Source organism: Babylonia areolata, chromosome 20 (assembly GCF_041734735.1).
Source record: "Babylonia areolata isolate BAREFJ2019XMU chromosome 20, ASM4173473v1, whole genome shotgun sequence".
Taxonomy (NCBI): domain Eukaryota; kingdom Metazoa; phylum Mollusca; class Gastropoda; order Neogastropoda; family Buccinidae; genus Babylonia; species Babylonia areolata.
Window position 1 is genome coordinate 47014167 of NC_134895.1, and position 25903 is coordinate 47040069.

At 42.2% G+C, this 25903-nt stretch overlaps 1 protein-coding gene across 1 annotated transcript in view; it reads left to right on the forward strand.

Annotated features, from left to right (window-relative positions):
• Window positions 1-19410, forward strand: part of LOC143295067 (choline transporter-like protein 1) — a 111862-nt gene extending 92452 nt beyond the window's left edge. Inside the window, exons 7-17 of the mRNA XM_076606627.1 lie at window positions 930-1019; window positions 1578-1723; window positions 4558-4744; window positions 6710-6875; window positions 7930-8070; window positions 9491-9606; window positions 10498-10535; window positions 12550-12678; window positions 13480-13572; window positions 16628-16723; window positions 18099-19410. Coding sequence (XP_076462742.1) covers window positions 930-1019; window positions 1578-1723; window positions 4558-4744; window positions 6710-6875; window positions 7930-8070; window positions 9491-9606; window positions 10498-10535; window positions 12550-12678; window positions 13480-13572; window positions 16628-16723; window positions 18099-18185 — 1289 coding nt within the window. The 3' untranslated portion in view covers window positions 18186-19410. The remainder of the gene's footprint in view (window positions 1-929; window positions 1020-1577; window positions 1724-4557; window positions 4745-6709; window positions 6876-7929; window positions 8071-9490; window positions 9607-10497; window positions 10536-12549; window positions 12679-13479; window positions 13573-16627; window positions 16724-18098) is intronic.
• The last annotated feature ends 6493 nt before the right edge of the window (window positions 19411-25903 follow it).

Genomic DNA, 25903 nt, shown 5'->3' on the forward strand with positions numbered 1-25903 from the left:
CAAACAGCAAGAGATTTGCCCCAGTTTGACTCTTGGACAAACAACAAGAGATTTGACCCAGTTTAACGCTTGGACAAACGACAGGAGATTTGCCCCAGTTTGACACTTGGACAAACGCCAAGAGATTTGCCCCAGTTTGACGCTTGGACAAACGACAAGAGAAGATTTGCCCCTGTTTGACGCTTGGACAAACGACAAGAGAAAATTTGCCCCAGTTTGACGCTTGGACAAACAACAAGAGAAGATTTGCCCCAGTTTGACGCTTGGACAAACGACAAGAGAAGATTTGCCCCAGTTTGACGCTTGGACAAACGACAAGAGAAGATTTGCCCCAGTTTGACGCTTGGACAAACGACAAGAGAAGATTTGCCCCAGTTTGACGCTGGGACAAACGACAAGAGAAGATTTGCCCAGAGGAGAGAACACTACTGGCATTGATTACAGAGAGTCAACAGCCAGAGACGCATTCTCTGAAAAGGGTTGGTACCGACAGCCATCCATTTTGGTGCCGCCACCGCCATCACTGTGTTGTCGATCAGACAGGGGGTGGGGCTCAGACCCGAAGTGGCAGCACCATCTTGCGTGTGTTTGATCAGATGGCTCCAGGCGTGAAAGCCGTAAGTCGGCTGTCGGGGACCAGGTAATTGCACGGTGGTCTTGCGTGATGGCTTGAACCGCTTGCGACTGACTGAATGGCCTTACAGTTTTTTTTTTCCTTTCTTTTCTCTTCTTTCTTTCTCCTCTCCTACTTTCATGTCTGCCCTACTTGGAGGAAGCAGGTAATTGCGGCGATTGGCCAATTATGGCGTTGAGCGTTTTGTGTGGGTGAGGGTGATAAGGCGTCAGTGTATGGCAGGGAAAGAATTGATGGCATTGGCTCATGCAGGATTTGTCTCCCCTCCCCCCACACCCCCCCGTCTGTCTGGCAGGGTTTTCGGTGTTGATGGTTCTGCTGATCCGATTCCTGGCTTTCGCCATTGTGTGGGTCATCGTAGGGGCTGTCGTCATCGCCAGTTTGGGTAAGACTGGGGGGTGGGAGGGGGTGGGGGTTTAGGGGCATGGATTTTTCTCTTTGTGTACAGAACATGTTTATGACTGTGTGGGTTTTGCTGCGGTCACTTTGATGTATATTTCTTCTTATATGGGAAACATGTTTATAGCTGTGTGAGTGTTGCTGCAGTAAATAGGATATGTATTTTTCTGTGAAAAGAAAACACGTTTATAAATGTATGGATGTTGCTGCGTTAAGTGGGAGATATATTTCTCTTTTATGTTGAAAACAAACATGTTTATAACTGTGTGGGTGCTGGTGCAGTTAATAGGACATGTATTTTTCTGTATATAGAAAACATGTTTATAGCTGTGTAGGTGTTGCAACAGTAAACAGGATGTGTATTTCTCTATATATAGAAAACATGTTTATAGCGGTGTAGGTGTTGCAACGGTAAACAGGATATATGTTTCTCTTAAAAACAGAAAACATGTTTGTAAATAATGTAGGTGTTGCCACAGAAAATGGGATATATATATCTATATATGTAGAAAACATGTTGATAGCTGTGCGGGTGTTGGTGCAGTGGGAACAGCCTTCCTGTGGTGGACGTACCTCGGGTTCAAGTCCACTCTGGACAAGCAGGAGGAGCTGAATGTGCCTCTGCTGGAGGTGGACATCAACAGTGAACTGGCCTTCCTCACCTTCGCCACCATCGCCTCCTGCCTCACGGTCAGTGCGTGACGGTGTCACCGTGTGTGTGTGTGTGTGTGTGTGATGGGTGTCTGATAAAGTGTCTTTGCAGTAACCATAAACTGCAGATTGAAATAGGAAGAAGAGAAGGCGAAAACAGAAAAAAAAAAAAAAAAGAATTTGCAAAGAATGTGATATGGGTACTGTTGGGGATGAATTTTGTTTTGTTTTACAGTGTCCCCAAAATACTGTGAATCGAAATGAATTGATACCACATAGATATAAATCACATGCATCAGTGTTTGGTGCCTGCAATTTATTCAGAGCTGGGAAGAAAACACAACCTAATCAAAGTAAATTCATAAAACTTGGAAAGGGTGTGTAACTTTTGTTACATCTAAAACATACATGTCAGCGTGTTTAAGTTTGATATGTTTTGTTGCAAATCATCATTAGCCCGTGTGTTTGTGGGTGTGCGTTTTTGCGTGTTTCGGAGACATCGTTGGACTGAAGTTGTGATTCAATGAGTATATATTGTTATTGTATCCTCCACACCCCAAAAGGGGCAAAAGGATTAAATTTCTTTGAATCTTTTTGCTTGATGGTATGGCTGTGTGTGTGACGATGTGAATGTGTGTGACTGTGAGTTAGTGGCTGTGATGGTGTGTGTGTGTGATGATTTGACTACGGGCGTGTGATGGTACTTGTGTGATGGTGTGACTGAGTGTATAATGGTGTGGATGTGTGTGACTTTGAGTGTGTGGGTGTCATGGTGTGGGTGTGTGATGATTTGACTACAGGCGTGTGACGGTACTAGTGTGGTGGTGTGTGTGACTGAGTGTATGATGGTGTGAATGTGTGTGAGTGAGTGGGTGTCATGGTGTGTGTGTGTTTATGTAATGGTGTGACTGCATGCGTATGGTGGTGTGACTGGTGGTGTGACTGCATGTGTATGGTGGTGTGACTGGTGGTGTGACTGCATGCATGTGTATGTGATGGTGTGACTGTGTATGGGTGTGTGTGTGACTGTGTATGGGGTGTGTGTGTGATGGTGTGACTGTGTATGGGGGGGGTGTGATGGTGTGACTGTGTGTGTGTGTGTGATGGTGTGACTGTGTATGGGTGTGTGTGATGGTGTGACTGTGTATGAGTGTGTGTGTGTGATGGTGTGACTGTGTATGGGGGTGTGTGATGGTGTGACTGTGTAGGGGGTGTGTGTGATGGTGTGACTGTGTAGGGGTGTGTGTGATGGTGTGACTGTGTATGGGTGTGTGTGATGGTGTGACTGTGTATTGGGGTATGATGGTGTGACTGTGTATGGGGGTGTGTGATGGTGTGACTGTGTATGGGGGGTGTGTGATGGTGTGACTGTGTATGGGGGTGTGATGGTGTGACTGTGTATGGGGGGGGTGATGGTGTGACTGTGTATGGGGTGTGTGGTGGTGTGACTGTGTATGGGGGTATGATGGTGTGACTGTGTATGGGGGGGTGTGATGGTGTGACTGTATGGGGGTGTGTGATGGTGTGACTGTGTATGGGGGTGTGATGGTGTGACTGTGTATGGGGGGGTGTGTGATGGTGTGACTGTGTAGGGGTGTGTGTGATGGTGTGACTGTATGGGGGTGTGTGATGGTGTGACTGTGTATGGGGGTATGATGGTGTGACTGTGTATGGGGGTATAATGGTGTGACTGTGTATGGGGGGTGTGATGGTGTAACTGTGTATGGGGGTATGATGGTGTGACTGTGTATGGTAGTGTGTGATGGTGTGACTGTGTATGGGGGTATGATGGTGTGACTGTGTATGGGGGTATGATGGTGTGACTGTGTATGGGGGTATAATGGTGTGACTGTGTATGGGGGGGTGATGGTGTGACTGTATGGGGGTATGATGGTGTGACTGTGTATGGGAGTGTGTGATGGTGTGATTGTGTATGGGGGTGTTTGATGGTGTGACTGTGTATGGGGGTATGATGGTGTGACTGTGTATGGGGTGTGTGGTGGTGTGACTGTGTATGGGGGTATGATGGTGTGACTGTGTATGGGTTGTTTGATGGTGTGACTGTGTATGGGTGTGTGTGATGGTGTGACTGTGTATGGGGGTGTGTGATGGTGTGACTGTGTATGGGGGTGTGTGATGGTGTGACTGTGTATGGGGGTGTGATGGTGTGACTGTGTATAGGTTGTTTGATGGTGTGACTGTGTATGGGTGTGTGTGATGGTGTGACTGTGTATGGGTGTGTGTGATGGTGTGACTGTGTATGGGTTGTTTGATGGTGTGACTGTGTATGGGGGTGTGTGATGGTGTGACTGTGTATGGGGGTGTGTGATGGTGTGACTGTGTATGGGGTGTGTGATGGTGTGACTGTGTATGGGGGTGTGTGATGGTGTGACTGTGTATGGGGGTATGATGGTGTGACTGTGTGTGATTGTGTGGGTTTGTGATGATTTGGTATTAGTGTATGATGGTGTGAATGTGTATGATGGTGACTGTAGTGGTGTGACTGTCTGTGAGTATGTGATGGTGTGACCATGAGTGTGTGGTGTGACTGTGGGTGTATGATGGTGTGAATGAGTGTGACGATATTACTGTGATGGTGTGACTCTGAGTATGTGATGGTGTGTTTGATGGTGTGAGTGTGATGGTGTGAATGTGTGATGGTGTGACTTTCCCAGTACTTCCAGTACCATCTGTTGAGTCATTTTCATTTTTATTATTTGTCATATTGTTTTAAAACCTTGGCACGTCATTTTGACACTTTGGTGTGTTGTTTTGATACTTTGGCTGCGTCATTTTGACTCTTACGCTTGTCGTTTCAAACGCTTTGGTGTGTCATTCTGACGCGTTCCTTTACCATGTGTGTGTGTTTTCAGGTCCTGCTGATCCTGGTGCTGGTGGTGATGTGGAGGCGACTGTCGCTGGTGACGACGCTGTTCGCGGAGGCGGGGAGCTGTGTGGCGTCGGTTCCCATGATGATGGCACAGCCCGTCTTCACCTTCTTCCTGCTCATCCTCTACTTCGTCTACTGGGTCATCATCCTCGCCTACCTGTCCACTGCAGGTAACTTCATGCTCCACATGACTGACAGATAGGAAAACAAGTAAAAACGCAGGCAGAAAAAAAAATACAAGAAAATGGGCAGCGCTGTCAGTGTAGCCACGTGCTCTCCCTTGGGAGAGTCAGCCCCAAACTTCACTCAGAACAATCTGTTGTGACAAAAAGAGTAATACATATACAGAAACAGATACAGGATACTTTTATTATCTCAGTAAGCGAAATCCATGTGTGGTGTATGCTGTGCAAACTGTACACGAGAAACGCAGTCACTCAGTATGAACACATAAAAGACATAGAAATGCTGAAGTTGATGTGAGCACTTTTGCACAATCACTTTTGCACACTAAAAATGCTGAAGTTGATGTGAGCACTTTTGCACACTAAAAATGCTGAAGTTGATGTGAGCACTTTTGCACAATAAAAATGCTGAAGTTGATGTGAGCACTTTTGCACAATCACTTTTGCACAATAAAAATGCTGAAGTTGATGTGAGCACTTTTGCACAGTCACTTTTGCTCAATAAAAATGCTGAAGGTGATGTGAGCACTTTTGCACAATAAAAATGCTGAAGTTGATGTGAGCACTTTTGCACAATCATACACATGTACTGATCACATACTTTCAGAATCATTCAGCATAATACATAAATAAACACGAAATGCAAATAAATGTCAAACATGAAGACACACATTCACACATACACCCACACATGCATAACAGATATCTGTGAAACAAGGAGGAAGGTGGCACAGTGGTTAAGATGCTCACCTGCCAGTACAGTGTCCGTGAGGGTGCGGGTTTGATTCCTGCTCTCACCCGTTCTCCCCCCAAAATCAAACTGAGCCTCCAGTCATTCGGCTGAGACGATAAGCTGAGGTCCTGTGTGTAGCACACACTTCATGCACTGAAAAAGAACCCATGGCAGCGTAAGTGATGTCTTCTGGCAAAATTCTGTTGAAGAATTTCCACTCTGGTAGGTGCACAAATGTGTGTGCGCTCCAGGCCTGACAGGCATGCTGGGTTATGTTACTGCGGGGCATCTGCCTAGCAGATGTGGTCTGGCCGTTTGTGGATTTTTCCCTTCGCAGAGACACTGGAACTGAAAACTGAATTGTAACAACCACGTGATTTTGTCTTGGTAAAGGTGTCAGCCATAAATGGTTATGATAAAATCTCATCACCCTGTCTATATCTATTATATCCATGTCCTTATCAACATCTATATCCATATCCTTATCCATGTCCATATCTATGTCCTTATCCAGGTCCATATATATGTTCTTATTCATGTCCAAATCTATATACATATTCATGTCCATATCTGTGTCCATGTCTGTATCCATGTTCTTATCCATGTCCTTATCCATGTTCTATTCCATGCCCATATCCATGTCCATATCTATATCCATATCCATGTCCATATCTGTACCCATATCCATGTCCATATCTATACCCATTTCCATATCTATACCCATTTCCATATCCATAGCTATACCCATATCCATGTCCATATCTGTACCATATCTATATCCATGTCCATATCTATACCCATGTCCATGACTATATGTCCATATCTATATCCATGTCCATATCTATATCCATGTCCATATCTATATCCATGTCCATATCTATATCCATGTCCATATCTATATCTATGTCCATATCTGTTCCCATGTCCATGTCCATATCTATATCCATGTCATATCTATACCTATATCCATGTCCATATCTATACCCATATCCATGTCCATATCTATACCCATATCCATGTCCATATCTGTACCCATATCCATGTCCATATCTATACCCATATCCATGTCCATATCTATACCCATATCCATGCCCATATCTATATCCATGTCCATATCTATATCCATATCCATGTCTATGTCCATATCGGTAGGCTCCCCGAGTGTTGTGGCAGGAGTGGTGGTGTAAAGGTGGCGGTGTGTGTCTGTGTTCTGGCAGAGAAAGCTACGGTTGACCAGTTGGGCTTTGTCCAATACACAGAGCACGAGCTGGTCACCTACTTCTGGTGGTTCCACATGGCCGGCCTGGTGTGGATCGCACAGTTTCTGGTGGCCTGCCAGCAGTTCGTCATCTCCAGCACTGTGGCCGAGTGGTACTTCACGAGGTGAGGGAGGGGGCGGGAGGGGGTTGTGTGTGTGAGTGAGAGAGAGTGTGGGTGGGTGTGGGTTTGTGTGTATGTGAGAGAGAGAGTGTGTGATTTGTGTGTGTGAGCGTGTGTGTGTGAGCACACACGTGCATGTTTGTGTGCGTGTGTTTTTGTGTGTGTGCATGTTGATGTTTGGCACATCTCTGTATGTCTGTCTGGTCAACAGTGGCCTCCCAAGGAAGGTGGTGGTGGAATGGTATAGACCTGCCAGCACAGTGTCTTTGAGGGTCTGGGTTGAAATCCCAGTCTTACCCTTTCTCCCAGATTTGACTGGAAAATCAAACTTGAGCATCTAGTCATTTAAATGAGACGATAAAGTATACAGCAAAACTGGCACACTGAAAAAGAACCCATGACAACAAAAGTTTTTTTGTCCTCTGGCAAAACTCTGTAGAAGAAATCTACCCTGATAGGTACACAGATATATGTATGCATGCACTCAAGGCCTGACAAGTGCATTGGGTTATGCTGCTGGTCAGGCATCTGTCTAGCAGATGTTGTTCAGCATAAAATGGATTTGTCCGAACGCAGTGACACCTCCTTGAGGAACTAAGGCTGAAACTCCTCTGCTCTTTGTTGGTTGCTGTTGTCTGCTGTTTACAGGAGGTGAACTGTGCATGCAGGAACTCCTTCTTCTTCTTCATAGGCTGCAACTCCCATGCTTGTATGTACACGAAGTCAGCTTTAACATGTGTATGACCGTTTTCACCCCACCATATAGGCAGCCTACTCCACTTTCAGGGGTGTACATGCTGGGTATGTTCTTGTTTCCATAACCTACCGAACGCTGACATGGATTACAGGATCTTTAACGTGTGTATTTGATCTTCTACTTGTGTATACACACGACGGGGGGTTCAGGCACTGGCAGGTCTGCACATATGTTGACCTGGGAGATCGGAAAAATCTGCACCCGTTACCCACCAGGCGTCGTTACACGAGATTCGAACCCGAGACCTTCGGATTGAAAGTCTAAGGCTTTAACCACTCAGCTATTGCGCCGGTCTTACAGGAACAAGCGGCGGCTGGGCATGCCGATCCTGGGTGCCATAGGACGGCTGATCGTCTACCATCTGGGGTCTGTGGCCATGGGGGCTCTGGTCATCACTGTGGTCAAGCTGCCCCGCATGCTCTTCATGTTCCTGCACAAGAAGTGAGTGCTGGGGGGAAAGGAGAGGTTGGGGGGGGGGGACAGTCTGTGTAGTAGTTGTTGAAAAAAAGAGGTTAAGGGTCTCGTAGGTTTTTTACGGCTGTTGTCGGCAATAAATTCATGTAGTTTTAGGTCCCTTGGCCTTTTGCTGCCACTGGGGAAGTGAATTCATATCCTCTGTGTCTAAGGCTGGGCATATTGAGGCAGTGAATTCATATCCACTGTGTCTAGGGCTGGGCATATTGAGGCAGTGAATTCATATCCACTGTGTCCGGGGCTGGGCATTGGAAGGCAGTGAATTCATATCCACTGTATCTAGGGCTGGGCATATTGAGGCTGGGTTCAATCTTCTCCTACTGCCTACCAGTTGTAGTAGTCTTCAATTTAACATCTTTCCACTCTGAATAATATCAGGTGTGAAGGGTCTGTGTGTGTGTGTGTGCGTGTGTTGTGTTGTGGTGGTGTGTTTTTGTGTTTGTGTTGATATGATCTTTGGTTTTATTTGTTTATCTGTCTGTCAGCATGTCTGCATTTCTCCTTCTGTCTCTCTGACCCTTCTGTCTTTCTCTCTTGGTGTCTGAAAGTACATTCACCCAGCTTCCCCTTTAGAAGGAGGGTGGCAGAATGGTTGAGGTGCTCATCTACCGACACAGTGTCCGCGAGGGTCCGGGTTTTGGTTCCCACTCATCTGACAAGACCGTGTCTGTGAGGGTCTTGGTTCAAACCCCACTCACACACTTCCTCCCGAGTGTGACCTGAAAAATCAAACTGAGTGTCTAGTCATTCAGGTGAGATGAAGAACCGAGGATGTGTGTTTGCAGCATGCACATGGCACAGTGGAAAAGAACCCATAGCAACAAAAGGGCTGTCCTCTGGCAGATTTCTGACAGGTACACAAATACATGTGCATGCACTCAAGGGCTGACTAAGTGTGTTGAATTATGCTGCTGGTCAGGCATCTGCCTAGCTGATGGGGTGTAGCAGATAGGGGTTTGTCCAAATGCAGTGACGCCTCCTTAAGAAACTGAAACTGAAACTCACTTTCCCCTGAAGCACTTGTGCTGGAATATTCAAGTGTGTGTTGGCTCATGTTCACATTTTAGTGTTATCGTTTTTGTTGCTCAGGATATGATGTTAGTTTGTTTGTTTGATTTTTTGTTTGTTTGGTTTTTTGTCTTTGATATCAGCATATGATTATGAACATGGACATTTTGCAAACTGCCTGTATGACAGCATTCAGCAATGATTTATCGTCTGACAGTAAGATGCAGCTGTAATGTTTTGTATGCTGGTTTTATGTGTGTGTGAGTGAGTGTGTGTGTGTGTGTGTGTGTGTGTGTGTGCATGTGTGAGTGCGTGCTAGTGTGTGTGTGTGTGTTTTATCGGAAACGATGTTGACAGTGTGATGGGGGTGGTGTTGCAGGTGTAAGAACGCAGAGAGTAGGTGTGGGGGGTTCTGCAGCAAGTGCTGCTGTTGCTGCCTGTGGTGTATGGAGAAGTGCCTGAGGTACATCAATGCCAACGCCTACACCGTCATAGGTGAGACCGGAAACCCAGGTGCCGTGTGCAGCATGCTTTTGATGCACTAAAACTAAACAAAACCAAAAAACTCATGGTGACATAACCAAAGTGTCCTCGAGCAAAATTCTGTAGAAAGTTTGTGTAGTGAATGTTTGTTTTTGTTTGGGGTTTTTTATGATAAGTTTGTGATGTGACAGATATGGGTTTTTTTGTGGTTTTTTGGTGGACAGTTTTTGAAGGGAGAGTTGTTTTTTTATGTAAGGTTTGTGAAGGGACAGATTTTTTTTTTTTAATGGAAAGTATGTGCAGTGATAGATCTTAATTTTTGTTAATGTTGTTTGTTGTTGTTTTTTTTAATGCAAAGTTTGTGTTGTGGTAGATGTTACTTTTTAAAATGGGACATTTTTGTAGTGGGAAATGTTTTTTTTTAATGGAAAGTTTGTGTAGTGACAAATTTTTTTAATGGAAAGTGATAGAATTTTTTTTAATGGAAAGTTTGAATAGTGACAGATGTTGCTTTTGAAAATGCTTTTGTAGTGAAAGATTTTTTTTTTTAAGTGGAATGTTTGTGTAGTGACAGATTTTTCTAATGGAAAGTTTGTGTACTAAAAGATGATGGGTTTTTTTTCAAATGGAAAGTTTGTGTTGTGACAGATGGGGTTTTTTTTTAGTGGAAAAGTATGTGTAATGACAGATTTTTGAAATGGAAAGTGTGTGTAGTGACAGATGATTTTAAAGGTGGAAAGTTTGTGTAGTAACAGGTTGTTTTTTTATTTAAATAGAAAGTTTGTGCAGTAAAAGATGATGTTTAGAGCGCTTAGAGCTTGGTCTCTGTCGGAGGATAGGCGCTATATAAGTTTCCACATTAATCAATCAATGTTTTATTCAGCTGTATCTGTCTTGTTTCAGCGGTGACTGGCAGTAACTTCTGCACATCTTCAAGAAGGGTAAAGTGATTTTTTTGTTTTTGTTTTTTTACATTCTGATCAAATGGTCAAGTAACAGATTTCCTTTATCAGACAAAATGTGTGGGGAAAAATCTGTTTCAAAAGCTGTTTCTCAAAATTATCAAAGAGCGAAGCAGGATTGATCAGAAGGACCTGTCATGTCGGCAGTAGCAACAAGAATGGAAGAAAATCTACTATGATGAAAGCCTTCCGATGAGTTGACAGGGTCATAAACTTTTTAAGCATCTGTGTAGTTTAATATTGCTTATTCTGTCCATGTAAATATTAATATGAATGTGTTTTACCTGAGATGGTTGAAAAGCGTTTGAAGTGTGCTCTTGTTTTTTTTGATATGGTTAAAAATGAACTTTTTTATTATGTATTATTTTGACTGCTTTGGTTTATTTTCATACAGATTATACAGCACACAGGCTGTGATATATTTGCTTGCTGTTATTATTGTGTGGTGTTTACCATGATCGTGTTCACACTGTTGGTGTTAATAATTTTTGTCCAGTAATTGTTTTCTTCAAAGTGATAATGGTGGTGTTGTTCAAGAAAGAAAGAGTCTGTATACAGGTGAAGCAAGGTTCCTTCAGTGTCCAAGCTCATTTGAGTGAACTGGAGGACTCTCTGTCAAACTATGCTCCCGTGTGTGTATATGCAAACTGTGTGTCTCTCTGTCTGTTGAATATGTGTCTCGGCATATTACTTGTGCGTTCATGTTTTGACAGTGTGTAGTGTGTGGTTGCAGGCTTCAGCCCATCTGTGTGAATGGACACTGTAGCATAAGATATAGCAGTCCAGAGTAAACACCCATCATCAACTGAAGAAAGCAACACTATCCATCTCTATAAAAACAAACAGTAAAAAAAAAAAATATTCTGACACAACAAAAAATTGAACATGAATTGGGTTTTTGTTGTTTTTTGTTTGGTTGGTTGGTTTTGTTTGTTTGTTTTTTTAAGTGAAATTCTTCTGTGCCAGTATTTATTTGCTTATGGCTGATTCAGATTAAACTCTGCAGTCATAAGTTGACACCCATGCAAAAAAAATAAAAATAAAAATAAAAAATGTATAACAGACTCTGACCTCAGTTCTGTAAGCATAGTGACAGACAGAGTGTGGAGTTGAGCAGAATTTTGTTTAATGTTCCGTCACATATACTGACAGTTGTAGGCATTTTGTTGAAAATTAATTTCCACAGTTGAAAGTTATTGTTTAAAAGATAGGAAAGGAAAGCAGTGGGAGGGGGGCGGATTCAATAAGTCGGGAAAATGGGTAGAAGGAGAGTGAAACCAAATATGAATATTTTAGATAAATATTTAAGTACAATTAAAGACAAGAGGCAAAGCCTTCAAGACTCACTTGTGCTTCACGCTTTATCCTGTAAAGGAATCATTAGGAGGGGAAAAAAAAAGAGATTTTAAAAATGGTTGAAAAGTGCTCTGTATTAAATATGATGGATAAGCTTGGGAGAAGAAAAAAGAAAAGAAATGTAATGTTTAAGATGAGAAAGATCAGTTTAAAGCAAATTAACTCCCCTAGCATTAATTACAGAGTAATTTTCCTTTTTTACTAACTGCACCAAAATGTTTGCAAAATAAATAAAACTTCCATGCTTAGCAAAAGAAGTTCCTGTTTGAACAAAAAATGATAATAATGACTGCTCTTGTTGTTGTGTCAGAATATCAGATCAAAGTGCCAAGTTTAGAGAATACACAAAATATAGATATAACAGTAAATGCAGTTTGCATATAATTAGGCTTCTTTTTTTGTGTGTGTGTGTGTGTGTGCCCATCCCAGAGGTACAATATTGTTTTAAACAAGGTGGTGTCAACTGACAAAGTATTTGCAGAGAAAATGTCAATGTTAAAGTTTACCACGGACACACACACACACACTCAGAGACAACCGAACACCGGGTTAAAACATAGACTCACTTTGTTTACACAAGTGAGTCAAAAATTACTTAACGGACTTCATAAAAGTTGCTGGTGTGTGTGGTTGCCAGGCGTTCAACATTGTGGTGAGCAATGCCCTACGTGTGGCGGCCCTCAACAGCATTGGAGACCTGCTGCTCTTTGTGGCCAAACTTGCCGTCATGGCCGCCACTGGCTCTGTTGGCCTCGTCTGGCTCAAGGTTTGTGTGGTGTGCATGCTCGTCTTGCCTCGTCTAGCTTTTATTCAAGACTGGCATAGCCTCTTTGATCCTGAACAAGCCACACAGAACACATGGACAATACAGAACAAACACATGGTTGCCTCTGTGGTTTTTCAACTGGAAATTAACAAACAATGAGGCCAGGAGATGAAATGATTAACAAATGGTAAAGAGTGGTAACTCTCTCCATTCACAAGGTACACAACTTCAAGTCAGTGCTGCTTACGCTACCGATTCAGCTAGCACACAGGTAAATATAAGGTACATTGGAACAAACCCATGTGTTTGAAGGGATGTTACGTTTTTTTGTGTACTTGTCAGTGGTGTGACTGGTTTTGGTGAGTACAAGTAACGCAGTCCCGAGAGAGGAGGAAGCCCAGACTTTCTGGCCTCTAAGCTCTGTCATGTCTCAGTGAGGTGTCAGCACTCCACTGACCAGCTTTCCTGTCAGCAGCAGTCAGGGAGTTAAAGACGATATCAGTTGATAATGTGATAATGTGAATTTACATAGTGCCTATTCTCTAAACAGGGCTGTAAGTGCTTTAAAAAAAAAAAGGGTAAACATGCACATGCACGGACACATGAACACATGCACACACATGCAGGCACACACACAGACACACACACACACACACAATGCACGCACACACGCAGGCATGCACACACATTTTTTTTTTTTTTTTTTTGAAAAGGACTCAGTTGACTGTCACTGTTGTTTGGAAAGACATATTGATGCTGACCATGGTGATGGTGATGATGTTGGGTTTTTTTTTCTTTCAGAGTCGCAGTGACCTCCATTTCTTTGCCATTCCTATCCTGCTCGTGTGTGTCTTTGCTTATTTTGTGGCCCACTGCTTTCTGTCTGTGTATGAGGTGAGTGACCTGCCTGCCCTGGCACACACTGCTCCAACACCAGCATGCCTGCACACACACACACACACACACACACACACACACACACACACCGCACAAACGCATGCATGTGCACATACATACATCATCTAATATCAGTAAAAGTGAAAAGATGTGAAACTACAGAAAGAACAAATGCATGCATGCACACTTACTTGCACCCCCACCCACCCCCCTCCCATGCACACACATGCACACCACACACATGCATGCACACACACACACACACACACACACACACACACACACACACCACTCACACCACAACCACAAACACACACACACACACACACACACACACACACACAGCACACACACACACTCATCAACAATGTATATAAAACGGGTGTATTAAGGTGTACAGATTAAGAGCATATGTTAACAGTGACACACGATTCAGACAGCAAAAAGAATAAATAATCACCCCTACCCTACCCCTAGCACTCTCCCCTCACTGTCCCCCCTCTCATGATGATGTCATGAAAGGTTCATCATAAGATTTTAAAGTTGTTCTTTAAAAAAAAAAATATATATATATATATATATATATATATATAATTATATAGAATGAAAGAACAGTTTGATGCATATCCACCTATGCCTGTTAATAATGTTTGTTATCAGTTCCTCTGTCAGTCTCTCCATCCACAGTTTGTTTGTTGTTTTTTTTCAGGAGCGAAATGAAAACTGTTCTCAGTGTTATGTTTCAGTCTCCAGTTTCATGTGTACTTTGACATTCAACACAATATTCCTGCCCACAAACATGCTGCTGTTTGAAATCATCAGACAGATTTGTTGTGTTAGGTTTCTGTAAAGGGAAGGGGGGGAAAATGTGTAGTGCACCACATCACTTCTGTTGGGAAACATACAAAGCTGAGTTTAAACATGGATATATTGCATACGTCATTGTATTCATAACTAGAGTTATGTTGACCATAGAGATGGGGAATTAGGGTGTGTGTGTGGGCGTGTTTGTGGGTGTGTTTGTGTGTGTGTGTGTGTGGGCATGTTTGTGTGTGTGAGATAGCATGGGACAATGCAATAAAAAATACCAACTAGCATTCAGCTTTTCATAGGAGTCATGTCACGATGCATTGTTTAGCTGATGTTGATGTAGAATTCCATGTCTAGCTGATGTTGATGAAGATTTCCATGTCTAGCTGATGTTGATGTAGAATTCCATGTCTAGCTGATGTTGATGTAGAATTCCATGTCTAGCTGATGTTGATGAAGATTTCCATGTCTAGCTGATGTTGATGTAGAATTCCATGTCTAGCTGATGTTGATGAAGATTTCCATGTCTAGCTGATGTTGATGAAGAATTCCATGTTTAGCTGATGTTGATGAAGAATTCCATGTCTAGCTGATGTTGATGTAGAATTCCATGTCTAGCTGATGTTGATGATGAATTCCATGTCTAGCTGATGTTGATGTACAATTCCATGTCTAGCTGATGTTGATGATGAATTCCATGTCTAGCTGATGTTGATGAAGAATTCCATGTCTGGCTGATGTTGATGAAGAATTCCATGTCTAGCTGATGTTGATGTAGAATTCCATGTCTAGCTGATGTTGATGACGAATTCCATGTTTAGCTGATGTTGATGAAGAATTCCATGTCTAGCTGATGTTGATGTAGAATTCCATGTCTAGTTGATGTTGATGAAGATTTCCATGTCTGGCTGATGTTGATGTAGAATTCCATGTCTGGCTGATGTTGATGTAGAATTCCATGTCTAGCTGATGTTGATGAAGAATTCCATGTCTAGCTGATGTTGATGTAGAATTCCATGTCTGGTTGATGTTGATGTAGAATTCCATGTCTGGCTGATGTTGATGAAGAATTCCATGTCTGGCTGATGTTGATGAAGAATTCCATGTCTAGCTGATGTTGATGATGAATTCCATGTCTAGCTGATGTTGATAAAGAATTCCATGTTTAGCTGATGTTGATGATGAATTCCATGTCTAGCTGATGTTGATGTAGAATTCCATGTCTAGTTGATGTTGATGAAGAATTCCATGTTTAGCTGATGTTGATGTAGAATTCCATGTCTGGCTGATGTTGATGAAGAATTCCATGTCTAGCTGATGTTGATGAAGAATTCCATGTCTAGCTGATGTTGATGAAGAATTCCATGTCTGGCTGATGTTGATGAAGAATTCCATGTTTAGCTGATGTTGATGAAGAATTCCATGTCTGGCTGATGTTGATGTAGAATTCCATGTCTGGCTGATGTTGATGAAGAATTCCATGTCTGGCTGATGTTGATGTAGAATTCCATGTCTGGCTGATGTTGATGAAGAATTCCATGTCTAGCTGATGTTGATGAAGAATTCCATGTCTAGCTGATGTTGGTGAAGAATTCCATGTCTAGCTGATGTTGATGAAGAATTCCATGTCTAGCTGATGTTGATGAAGAATTCCATGTCTAGTTGATGAAGAATTCCATGTCTGGCTGATGTTGATGAAGAATTCCATGTCTGGCTGATGTTGATGTAGAATTCCATGTCTAGCTGATGTTGATGAAGAATTCCATGTCTAGCTGATGTTGATGTAGAATTCCATGTCTGGCTGATGTTGATGTAGAATTCCATGTCTAGCTGATGTTGATGAAGAATTCCATGTCTGGCTGATGTTGATGATGAATTCCATGTCTGGCTGATGTTGATGAAGAATTCCATGTCTGGCTGATGTTGATGAAGAATTCCATGTCTGGCTGATGTTGATGTAGAATTCCATGTCTGGCTGATGTTGATGTAGAATTCCATGTCTAGCTGATGTTGGTGAAGAATTCCATGTCTAGTTGATGAAGAATTCCATGTCTGGCTGATGTTGGTGAAGAATTCCATGTTTAGCTGATGTTGATGTAGAATTCCATGTTTAGCTGATGTTGATGTAGAATTCCATGTCTAGCTGATGTTGATGAAGAATTCCATGTGCTCCCCACCCCTCCCCCTCCCCGCACCGTGCTGGCCGGTGACGCTGAAGGCAAACCTGCGCTGTGTGTTTCAGATGGTGATGGATGCGTTGTTGTTGTGTTTCTGTGAAGACTGTGACATGAATGATGGCAGCCCGGAGAGACCCTATTTCGCCAATAAACGCCTTATGGTGAGTGAGTGAGTGCCTGGACTGCCTGTCTGACGGAGCAGGAAGCCCGTCTCCTCATCATTAGAGCTAGGTTGAACCAGTGATCATCAACATTGCTTGGTTTGCTCAGCAGTTACAATTTTCCTGAGCCTGCGATGGAACTGCCGTAAAATTAGGAAGTTTCTGATTGTGAAGAAAACTTTGCACTGCAAAGATCACGGATAGAACATATTCCTTGGCATTTGAATTCTGAGATTTTTTGTTTTTTGTTTTTATGTGGAGACTTAAAATGTGTAAGGGCTTGTTTCGACTTGGTATGGCTTTCTATGAATGGGATCAATCAGACTGGTTATTTCAATGAAAAATGTAAAAGAGTGAGAAAACAGCTGACCAGTCAGGACACGGGTGAGAGAGCTTGGTTAGATGACATACTGAGCAGTGTGGCTTGGATCAGTATGATAATCTGAATTATAAGAAACAGAGATAACGAACATCTGCATACACTGTTTCCAAAACTGATTGCATTTTATGCATGCAGTAGTCATTCATCAGTGCCCAGGGTTTGGCCAGATTTTGATTCCCAAACACTGCAAAGCTTTTGGTAAGTTTATAAAAGACCTGAGGACAGTTGAGCAATCACAATTAAATGATCATCATAAATATATGGACAAGCAATAAAGGGAGACATGTCTGTCCTTCTTGGCAGTTTTTATCAGTCATCAATCTAAAAATATCTTTGTACATTCTGCTTTTGCAGCAGGACTGTGGTATGAGATATTGAAATGTTGACTGGTGCAAGATCTGTACAATTGTTGCATAGACTCTGGTCATCTTGTCAGTGTTGTGTGAGCTGCCCTTTTTCCATCAGCGTTTATCAGTTGGTTCTTTCATCTTTGTATGTATGTGTTACAAGTGGTTAGACACCACATTATCCTGTATGTATTTGTACTTTAGGAAGTAAGAGTGGGGGTGTAGGTGTGCACACATGTGTTCAGATATGTGTTAAAACACCTGCGTAAATTTCAGCTTGTGACTTGAAGTTGACAGTATGGGAATGTAACCAGTGTCTTGTTGATAGTGTGGGAATGTAACCAGTCTTGTTGATAGTATGGGAATGTAACCAGTGTAGTATGGGAATGTAACCAGTGTCTTGTTGATAGTATGGGAATGTAACCAGTGTCTTTTTGATAGTATAGGAATGTAACCAGTGTCTTGTTGATAGTATGGGAATGTAACCAGTGTCTTGTTGATAGTATGGGAATGTGACCAGTGTCTTGTTGATAGTATGGGAATGTAACCAGTGTAGTATGGGAATGTAACCAGTGTCTTGTTGATAGTATAAGAATGTAACCAGTGTAGCATGGGAATGTAACCAGTGTCTTGTTTACCGTTTCAGTCCTTTGTGAACGACAGCTCAAAAGCTTTGAACAGACTGTCACGGCGGAGACCGACCACAGCAGAGACTGAGCCCGCTCAAGTGTGACACATCGTCCGCTCACCTTTCTACAGCACATCTCACGCCATACCCACACCCAGTGGAATACTCTCCTGTCAAAAGGCTACCCCTGTTAAAAAAAGATAAGAAAAGAGAAAACGACAACTGACTTCAAGCCCAAACAGTAGGCAGACATGAATCAACTGGTGGATACTGGTGTGCAGCTAAACAGCTGATTTGTGTGAAGAAGAAAAAATAGGATGATTTTTTTTTGGAAACATATTTGTGGTGGAGTTTTCGCTTGCCTGTGGTGTCTGTGATGAAAGTGCTGGATGTGTTGTGGAAGCGGTGCTGGAGATTCGTGTCAGTTCTGTCAGCGGAATCATCAGTGGTGGAGTTCAGGGTCCTTCCTCACTGGGAGAAATGTGATGCATGGAGGTACCGCAACACACTGGTTTTCTGACTGATGGCGTGCGACAAACAGCTTCAAGATGGACGTCTTGCACAATCATATCCAGCGCAAGGGATGTACAGCATCGTTTTTGTACCGTCAGTGTGCGTGTATGTGTGTGTGTGTGTGTGTGTGTGTGTGGCCTTTGGCTTCCTCCTTGTGATAAACTGTTCCTCAGATTCCTGGCGTCATGTGTCGGGGTTGGGCATCCAGTGCTGTCAGAGGGAGTGTTTGAATCCTGCGATGTTATCCATCACAGTCTTTTCGCCCCAGTAATCTTCACATTGACATCTTTGAATTGGCTAACTGGGTCAGTTCTCTTCAAATGGAAATCAGTTCTGATCTTCATGATGTGAGCATCAAGTGGATGAGTGAGGGACTCATTATCACTACACCTTGCCATGCAGCTGGGAAAACCGTTTACAGTGTGCATATGTCAGTTGCTGTTTTGTGAGAGAGGTTCATGTGTTATTGCTGTTTTGTGAGGTTCACATGTTATTGCTGTTTTGTGAGGTTCACATGTTATTGCTGTTATGTTATTGCTGTTTTGTGAGAGAGGAACTCATGCAAGTAGCTGTTTTGTGAAAGGGGAACGCCTGTGAAAGAGGAACGCCTGATAATTGTTGCTTTGTGACAAAAGAAGATGTGGCAGGTGTTGTTTTGTGACAGAGAAACACATGTGAATTGTTGTTTTGTTGACAGAGAAATACATGTAAGTTGCTGTTTTGTAAGGGGAGGGAAGACTTATAGGTTGTGGTTTTGTACATTTTTTTTATTCATATTATATTTTTCAGTTTGCTTGTTTTATAAATATTTTTTGTGTGGCTTCTCTCTCTCTCTCTCTCTCTCTCTCTCTCTCTCTCATTTCCTCCCTCCTATTCTCTCCTCTCTCTTTCCAAGGTTACTGCAGTATGAACAGATGATGAACATAAGAATCAGAACTTTTCTCATTTCTCTCACCTAACTCTAAGAGTCATTTTCAGTGAAAACATGACTTGTTGCTCAAATGCTTTGAAATAGTGAAAATGAGACAAAATAGTCGCTCCATGTGAACACTGAGTAATTAATGCAGATGTAATTTTTTTTTACACCTGTAAGCTGTTCTGTATCTGAGTAATTATTATTTGTTACATGTCATTATTTGCTATAAAATTAAAATCTCAAGTCATTAATTGTTGGTTTACAAATATGTTTATGCCGCATTGATTTCCCAGTTATTTCAATTGTTTGTCTCTTTTTGTTTTTTGTTTGTGTTTCATTTTTAATCTTATGTTTAAAAGAAAAGGTGTCAGCCATGTCAAGAAATAGGAGTTGTTTGTGACAGACACGTGAAAAGAAACCTCTCTCTCAGTCTTCTTTGTCATCTTCTTTGTTCATGGGCTGCAACTCCCACGTTCACATGTTTGTATGAGTGGGTTTTTACCTGTATGACCATTTTTACCCCGCCACGTAGGCAGCCGTACTCTGTTTTCAGGGGTCTGTCTTTGAGTGAACAAAGCATTGAGGTTGACCTGATTATCCTGATTTTAGTTGTAATATAAAAGAAAATGTCAGTGTGGATGAATGGCCACAATAGAATAGATCCGAACTGAAGACACATGCAATACATTGTCCACAGGACTTGTTGGCAAAGCTGTTTTTCTTTGATTTGAGGGGGGGTTTTTGTTGTTGTTTTGGGATTTTTTAAATTTTTCCTTGGTTGTTTGTTATTATTGTTGTCGTCTCAATTTTGGCTGACTTTTGCGATACAAATGGTCACTATTTATTTGTGCCTGAAGAATGGACAGGCAGAAATGTGGACATTTCATCTGAAAGAGATCTGGAAGGGAAGGGTTATAGTCTATGAAATGTAATAATCAGGGTGTGGGGGGGGGGGCGATTCCACAACAAACTGGGCTTATATAAACAGACCTTAGTACTCTGGAAGTAAAAATTATGGCAGTGATATATTTGAACCATGGTAGTTTGGGTTTTTCTTGTTGTTGTTGGTTTTTGGGTTGTTGTTTTTTGTTGTTGTTGTTTTTGTTTGTTTTTTTTCTTTCTTTCTTTTTTTTCTTCTTTTTTTTTTTTTCGTTTTGTTGTTGTTTTTTTCTTGGTCAAGGAGAGCTGAATGGAGTTTCTTTCCACAGATTGTGACACTGCATAGTGCAGTGTTGATTCAGGTTCACCGATATGTAAACCAGCTTCTGTTGCTTTCATTCCTTACTGATTCAAATTACTTGTGAGGTACTGCATATGTGATGATGTGTGTGTGTGAGAGAGAAGGCCAGTGTATGTGTGTGTGTGTGTGTGTGTGCGCGTGCATATTGAGAGAGCGTGTTGTGTTTTGTGTTTGTCTGTACCCTGTTTTTTCTCTGTTGGCTTAGTTATGTACATCTGTTCGTTGAGTCACTGGTCGCTCTTCTTCATAAACACAGCATGTGCATTGTTCTGTGAATTTTGGAAACACTTTTTTTTTAATCTTCTTGTCTTCAGTCAGTCTGGTTGGTTGGTTGTATTTTGTTGGGTGGTGGGGGGGGGGGGGGGGGGGGGGGAGCAGGGAGGGCAGCTATGATTCAGTGATCAGTAAACCTTCAGTGCTCCAGTCACATGCTGGACAGTTTCTGAACAAGACTGTTGGCTCTGGTGAAGCTGCTCCACTGAGTTCCAGGTGATGATTTTTACCTGACCTGTCTGACTCATCTTTGCCACAGTCACAACCCAGCCACGGCTGTTGTGTGTGTGTGTCTGGCTGCAGAGTTAAGCAGTTCATCGTAACCAGTCTGTTGCGCCATAGGAAGGATCTTCAGCCCGCATAAAGTGTCTCTTTATTTATGTACATGTCATGCTCAACAGCGGTAACTGCCCATTACAGTTAATGCTCAAAATCCTTTGCGCATTACCGGTACCGGGCAGTGAATTTGTGCAAGGGAGGCCTTGCACATAGCCAGTATTGGACAGGGAGGGGGTGATGTTTGTCATAAGTACGTTTTCTTTCTCTCTCATTCTGTGTGTGTCTGTGCATGTGTGTGTTGTGAGTGTCGCTGTGTGTGTGTGTGTGTGTGTCTTTGATTTCTATTTCTCATATAAAAAAGACAAAAGAAACAAACATATGCCAACTACATTTCTACTGCAGTTGCCAAGAAACTGTGACTGAAAGCTGGACTGACTGTGTGTATGATACCAGGAGTTATATTCATGACTCTGTTTGAACCTTAAGTATGTCAACACATTTAGTGGGGGGTTTTTCATTTATTTTCTAACATATATTCAGAAAAGTATGTGAAATTTGTTTATTTCACATTAATTTTGTGATTCACTCATTACTACCCATCATGGTAAATGAACTTCAAACTAGTTTAGTGTTCATTTTCCTTTTAAGAAAAGTATGGGTTATACATACTTGCTTGCAGTAGTTTGATGTTAGAATTTTTATCAGAATTAATTATTACCTTCTGTAACCAAAAACCGCTTGATAAAATTGGCAACAACAACAAAAAATAACAAAAATACTGACCCAAATAATGCAGCACTGAAGGGTTTGAATTGTTGCCCTTTGGTATCTTCAAACTGGTTTTGGCAATGTCGATCCATGCCAACAACTGTGCGAAAGCAATAATGAGAATGAAAGTCTTGTCAGCTGACTACATGTTCAGAGAGATATGTGATGTACCGCAGAAGGGGCAGGATGTTACAATCTTTTTTCAGTGGCACAACTTGATGAAACAATTGCTTCTTTTCTTTTCTTTTTTTTTCATGCTGAAGGATCATGTACATACACCAAAAACTGAACTAAGATCTCTCGCCGATCCAAGCTCACCATGCCAAAAGAAGCGTGAGACTGAAAGTTTGTCAGCTGACTTCATTATTTCTTGCGCACTATGTGCCCACTGCCGGTAATGCACAACACTGAACACTTACCGGTAATGTGCAAACCTTTGCCCGTTACCTGTAATTCACAGCAACTTTGCGCATTTCCATTTACTGGCAAAAACTGTTACGCAGTACTAGTAGTACGAAAATTACGGCTGTTGAGCATGACAGTATATATATATTTATCTTTATTCATTTACAAATCTCTATGTCATGCTTTGACAACCCTCTTGCCAGAGCAGTGTTGCTCCAGTTACTTCTCTGATCACCTCCAGTCCCACTTTCCTTCAGTGCACAGAGTCTTTGGATGATTGTTGGTTTTATGCGTCACTAGTTCAGTAATAATTCCTCATAATTCTGGCCACACCTGTACAATGTTTAGCCCCATGCAGCTCCTCGTGATAGTTGCATTCGGGTTTAAAGTCGACATCCACCTCAGATTGATCTGGCAGTTGGGGATAACCACAGTGGGAGGGTGTGGGGGGGGTGGGCAGGGTGGGGATGGGGGGGTGACCTAACACTATACTGACACCACCAGAATGACAATACTTTAACCCATTAAGCCCTAGGGAGTTGACATTTTGAGCAGGTATCCCTGACATACTGATGGGAAAATACACAGGAAATACACTGAAATCAACCAGTTTTCCCTCTAAATTGACACGTGTGGACACAGCCAGAAATACTGTAGAAGTTAGTTCCCTTTGCTTGCAGTTTATGCAAATGTCAGAACATGGAAACCGTTTCATTGAAACAAAGTTTGGCGTTAGAGCATTGCTCAAGGGCAGAGCTGAATGAGTTGAAGATGGGCAGTGAAAGTGCCAAATTTTTGTTGGGTGTCTGTGATTAAAGTTAAAACATTTTTAACGCAAGCCCGGCACTCAGTCACTAATGACCAGTTCATGCTCTTAGTGATCGCCATTTTCTCCCAAACACATGTAATGTCCATGCCTGCCAGTTTATCAGTCTTACTTACTTGTACTTGTACTTGTATATTGCGGTGTTGAAGGCCTAACCGGCCTGTTCACCGATCCAGAAAATATCTCCCATATTAATGGTGACAGGCTGGGTCGTACAGTGTAGGCAGGCTCTTCCAATGCGTGTCCAGTCTGTTTTTAAAGGCGTTTACTGATGGGGCGGTCACCACACTATCAGGGAGGCCATTCCATACAGTGACGACTCTCTGGGAAAAATACCCAGCACGCAAGCTCAGCCTGCAATGACCCTTGGCCAGCTTGAGGGTGTTTCCCCGGGTGTCCCTGCCTTGAAAGAGGTGCAGCATGGGTCGATCTGTGTCGTATATTCCGTGTACGTACTTGTACACGTCTATCATGTCACCTCTTGTTCGGCGATGTTCCAGGCTAGGCAGTCTTGCTTCCAAACAAAATGAGTCAGTCTTTGAGTTGTGTCTGAGATCACATATGATGGAGAACGCTATTTAGAAACTTCAATAACCAGACCTGTGCTCACTTCCTCTCTTCCTTCTTGTGTGATGGAAAAGTGATCTTTTACTTAGCACTCGCTCAAAGTTCTGTGCAACAATGATTTTTATTATGATGACTTCATTTTGCAAAACTGTCTTTGATGCAGAGTAGAAAACATACTACTGATCATTTTCTGTTCGTCAAGATTTTTACATGTCGGTTGATTACCTGATAAGTGAGCACCAGATTTTACTGTTGGACAATGAATATTTTTGATTCAACGCGCGATTTATACTTTTTGGCTTGCAAAGCCTGTGAGTTTTGCATAGGATACTTAAATTTTGGTTGTTAGTCATGTTCAGATGTACCAGACTTTTTTATGCACATTGTTGTTGGTATTTTGATTTTTTTTTTTTTTTTTTTTTTACGCATTTTTTCGGGGAGAATGCAAAGATGATTTTGATTACTATTGGAGGAGCTTTGTACCCGTAGCAGACTGGATAGGGCTTCATGTGTGTGTGTGTGTGTCGAAACCCAACAATGAAAAAAATCTGCCGAGACAGCCATTTTGAGCAAAATTTCACTGTTGACAGGGCCACAAGGGACATTTTTTTGGCAGGTTCACCAGTGTCTCAGTATGTTGGTTTACATACCTGTGCTCGCGCATATGCATTAAAGCATGTGGGCTTATGTGTATGTTTGTATACGCTTGCATTCAAACTGTGCAACTTTCGTTTTGTATCTCTACTCAGACTGAGTGTGTTTTTGTGTGAGGAGTTCTTTCTCTGGCCTTGTGCAAGAACATGCACTGAATCTGAATCAGCGTAATTGTTTACCAGCTGTTTGTAAGTTGGGCTGTATTTCTCTGCCTATACCTCCTCCCTCCCTCCCTCCCTGTCTCTCTGTCTCTCTCTCTCTCTCTCTCTCTCTCTCTCTCTCTCTCTCTCTCTCTCTCTCTCTCTCTCTCTTTAGCTGTTGTTACTTTATTTTTCCACTCAGTCATTTTATGACTCACCATGCCAGCAAAACCCACGCAGTCCAAACTTTGAAACGTGAGGACAAGCATCACTGTCTGGTTCACAAACCATGGGTGCACCTTCCCTTGCTGTCTGCTATGACCTCTGGCATACAGGGCAGCATCAGAGAACTGCCATTCTTGTCTGTTCTGGGGCCAGTCTCTGAATTGTAGAACCATGAGCGCAGTTGTTCTTCATCTTCCTCTTTCTGTGTGTAAGGTACGTGATCCTCACAGTTTGTATTTGGTGTTTCCTGACGCGTCTGTACACGCTACACATGGTGTGTGACTGTGTGAAGGGTCGATGAGGGTACGCAGCAGCCCGGGAAAGGCAGATGGCTGTCACTTTTTGTCCTTGTCTGTCTGCAGCATGTACTTCGCTGCATGAAATGGTGAACTTACTAACTGCTTGTTGTGCTCTATTTAGTTAGTTATTTATTTATATATTTATTTATTTATCTATTTTATTTTACTTTATTTTATTTTGTACGCTTATAGTTGACTTCATCAAGTTTTTGCACCTTATACATATTAGTAGTAGTAGTTCTTTTTTTATGTATTTATCTTTTTCTTCTTTTTTTTCTTCTTTTTTTTTCTCAAAGCCTGACTAAGCGCGTTGGGTTACGCTGCTGGTCAGGCATCTGCTTGGCAGATGTGGTGTAGCGTATATGGATTTATCCCGAACGCAGTGACGCCTCCTTGAGCTACTGAAACTGAACTGACTGTGCTCTGTGGCATGAAGAGCAGCAAGGAAGAACGGCCACTCTTGTCTGTCTGAGGCCGGTCGCAGAATGGTGTGGTGGTCCCCAGGTGGGCTTCAGGGTCTTCTGTTTTCCTTCAGCTGTTCTGCGCCGGTGAAGCTCAGTCTTTTTTCTTTTCTTTTCTTTTCTTTTTTTCTTTTTTAACGATATTCATTGCTGTATTAATGAGACTCACACGGTTTTATCAGTTCAACATTGTGGTCAGGATGTTTCCACTTTTGAGTTCCAACTATTTTAGTTTAATGTTAACTGTTTCTATTCAT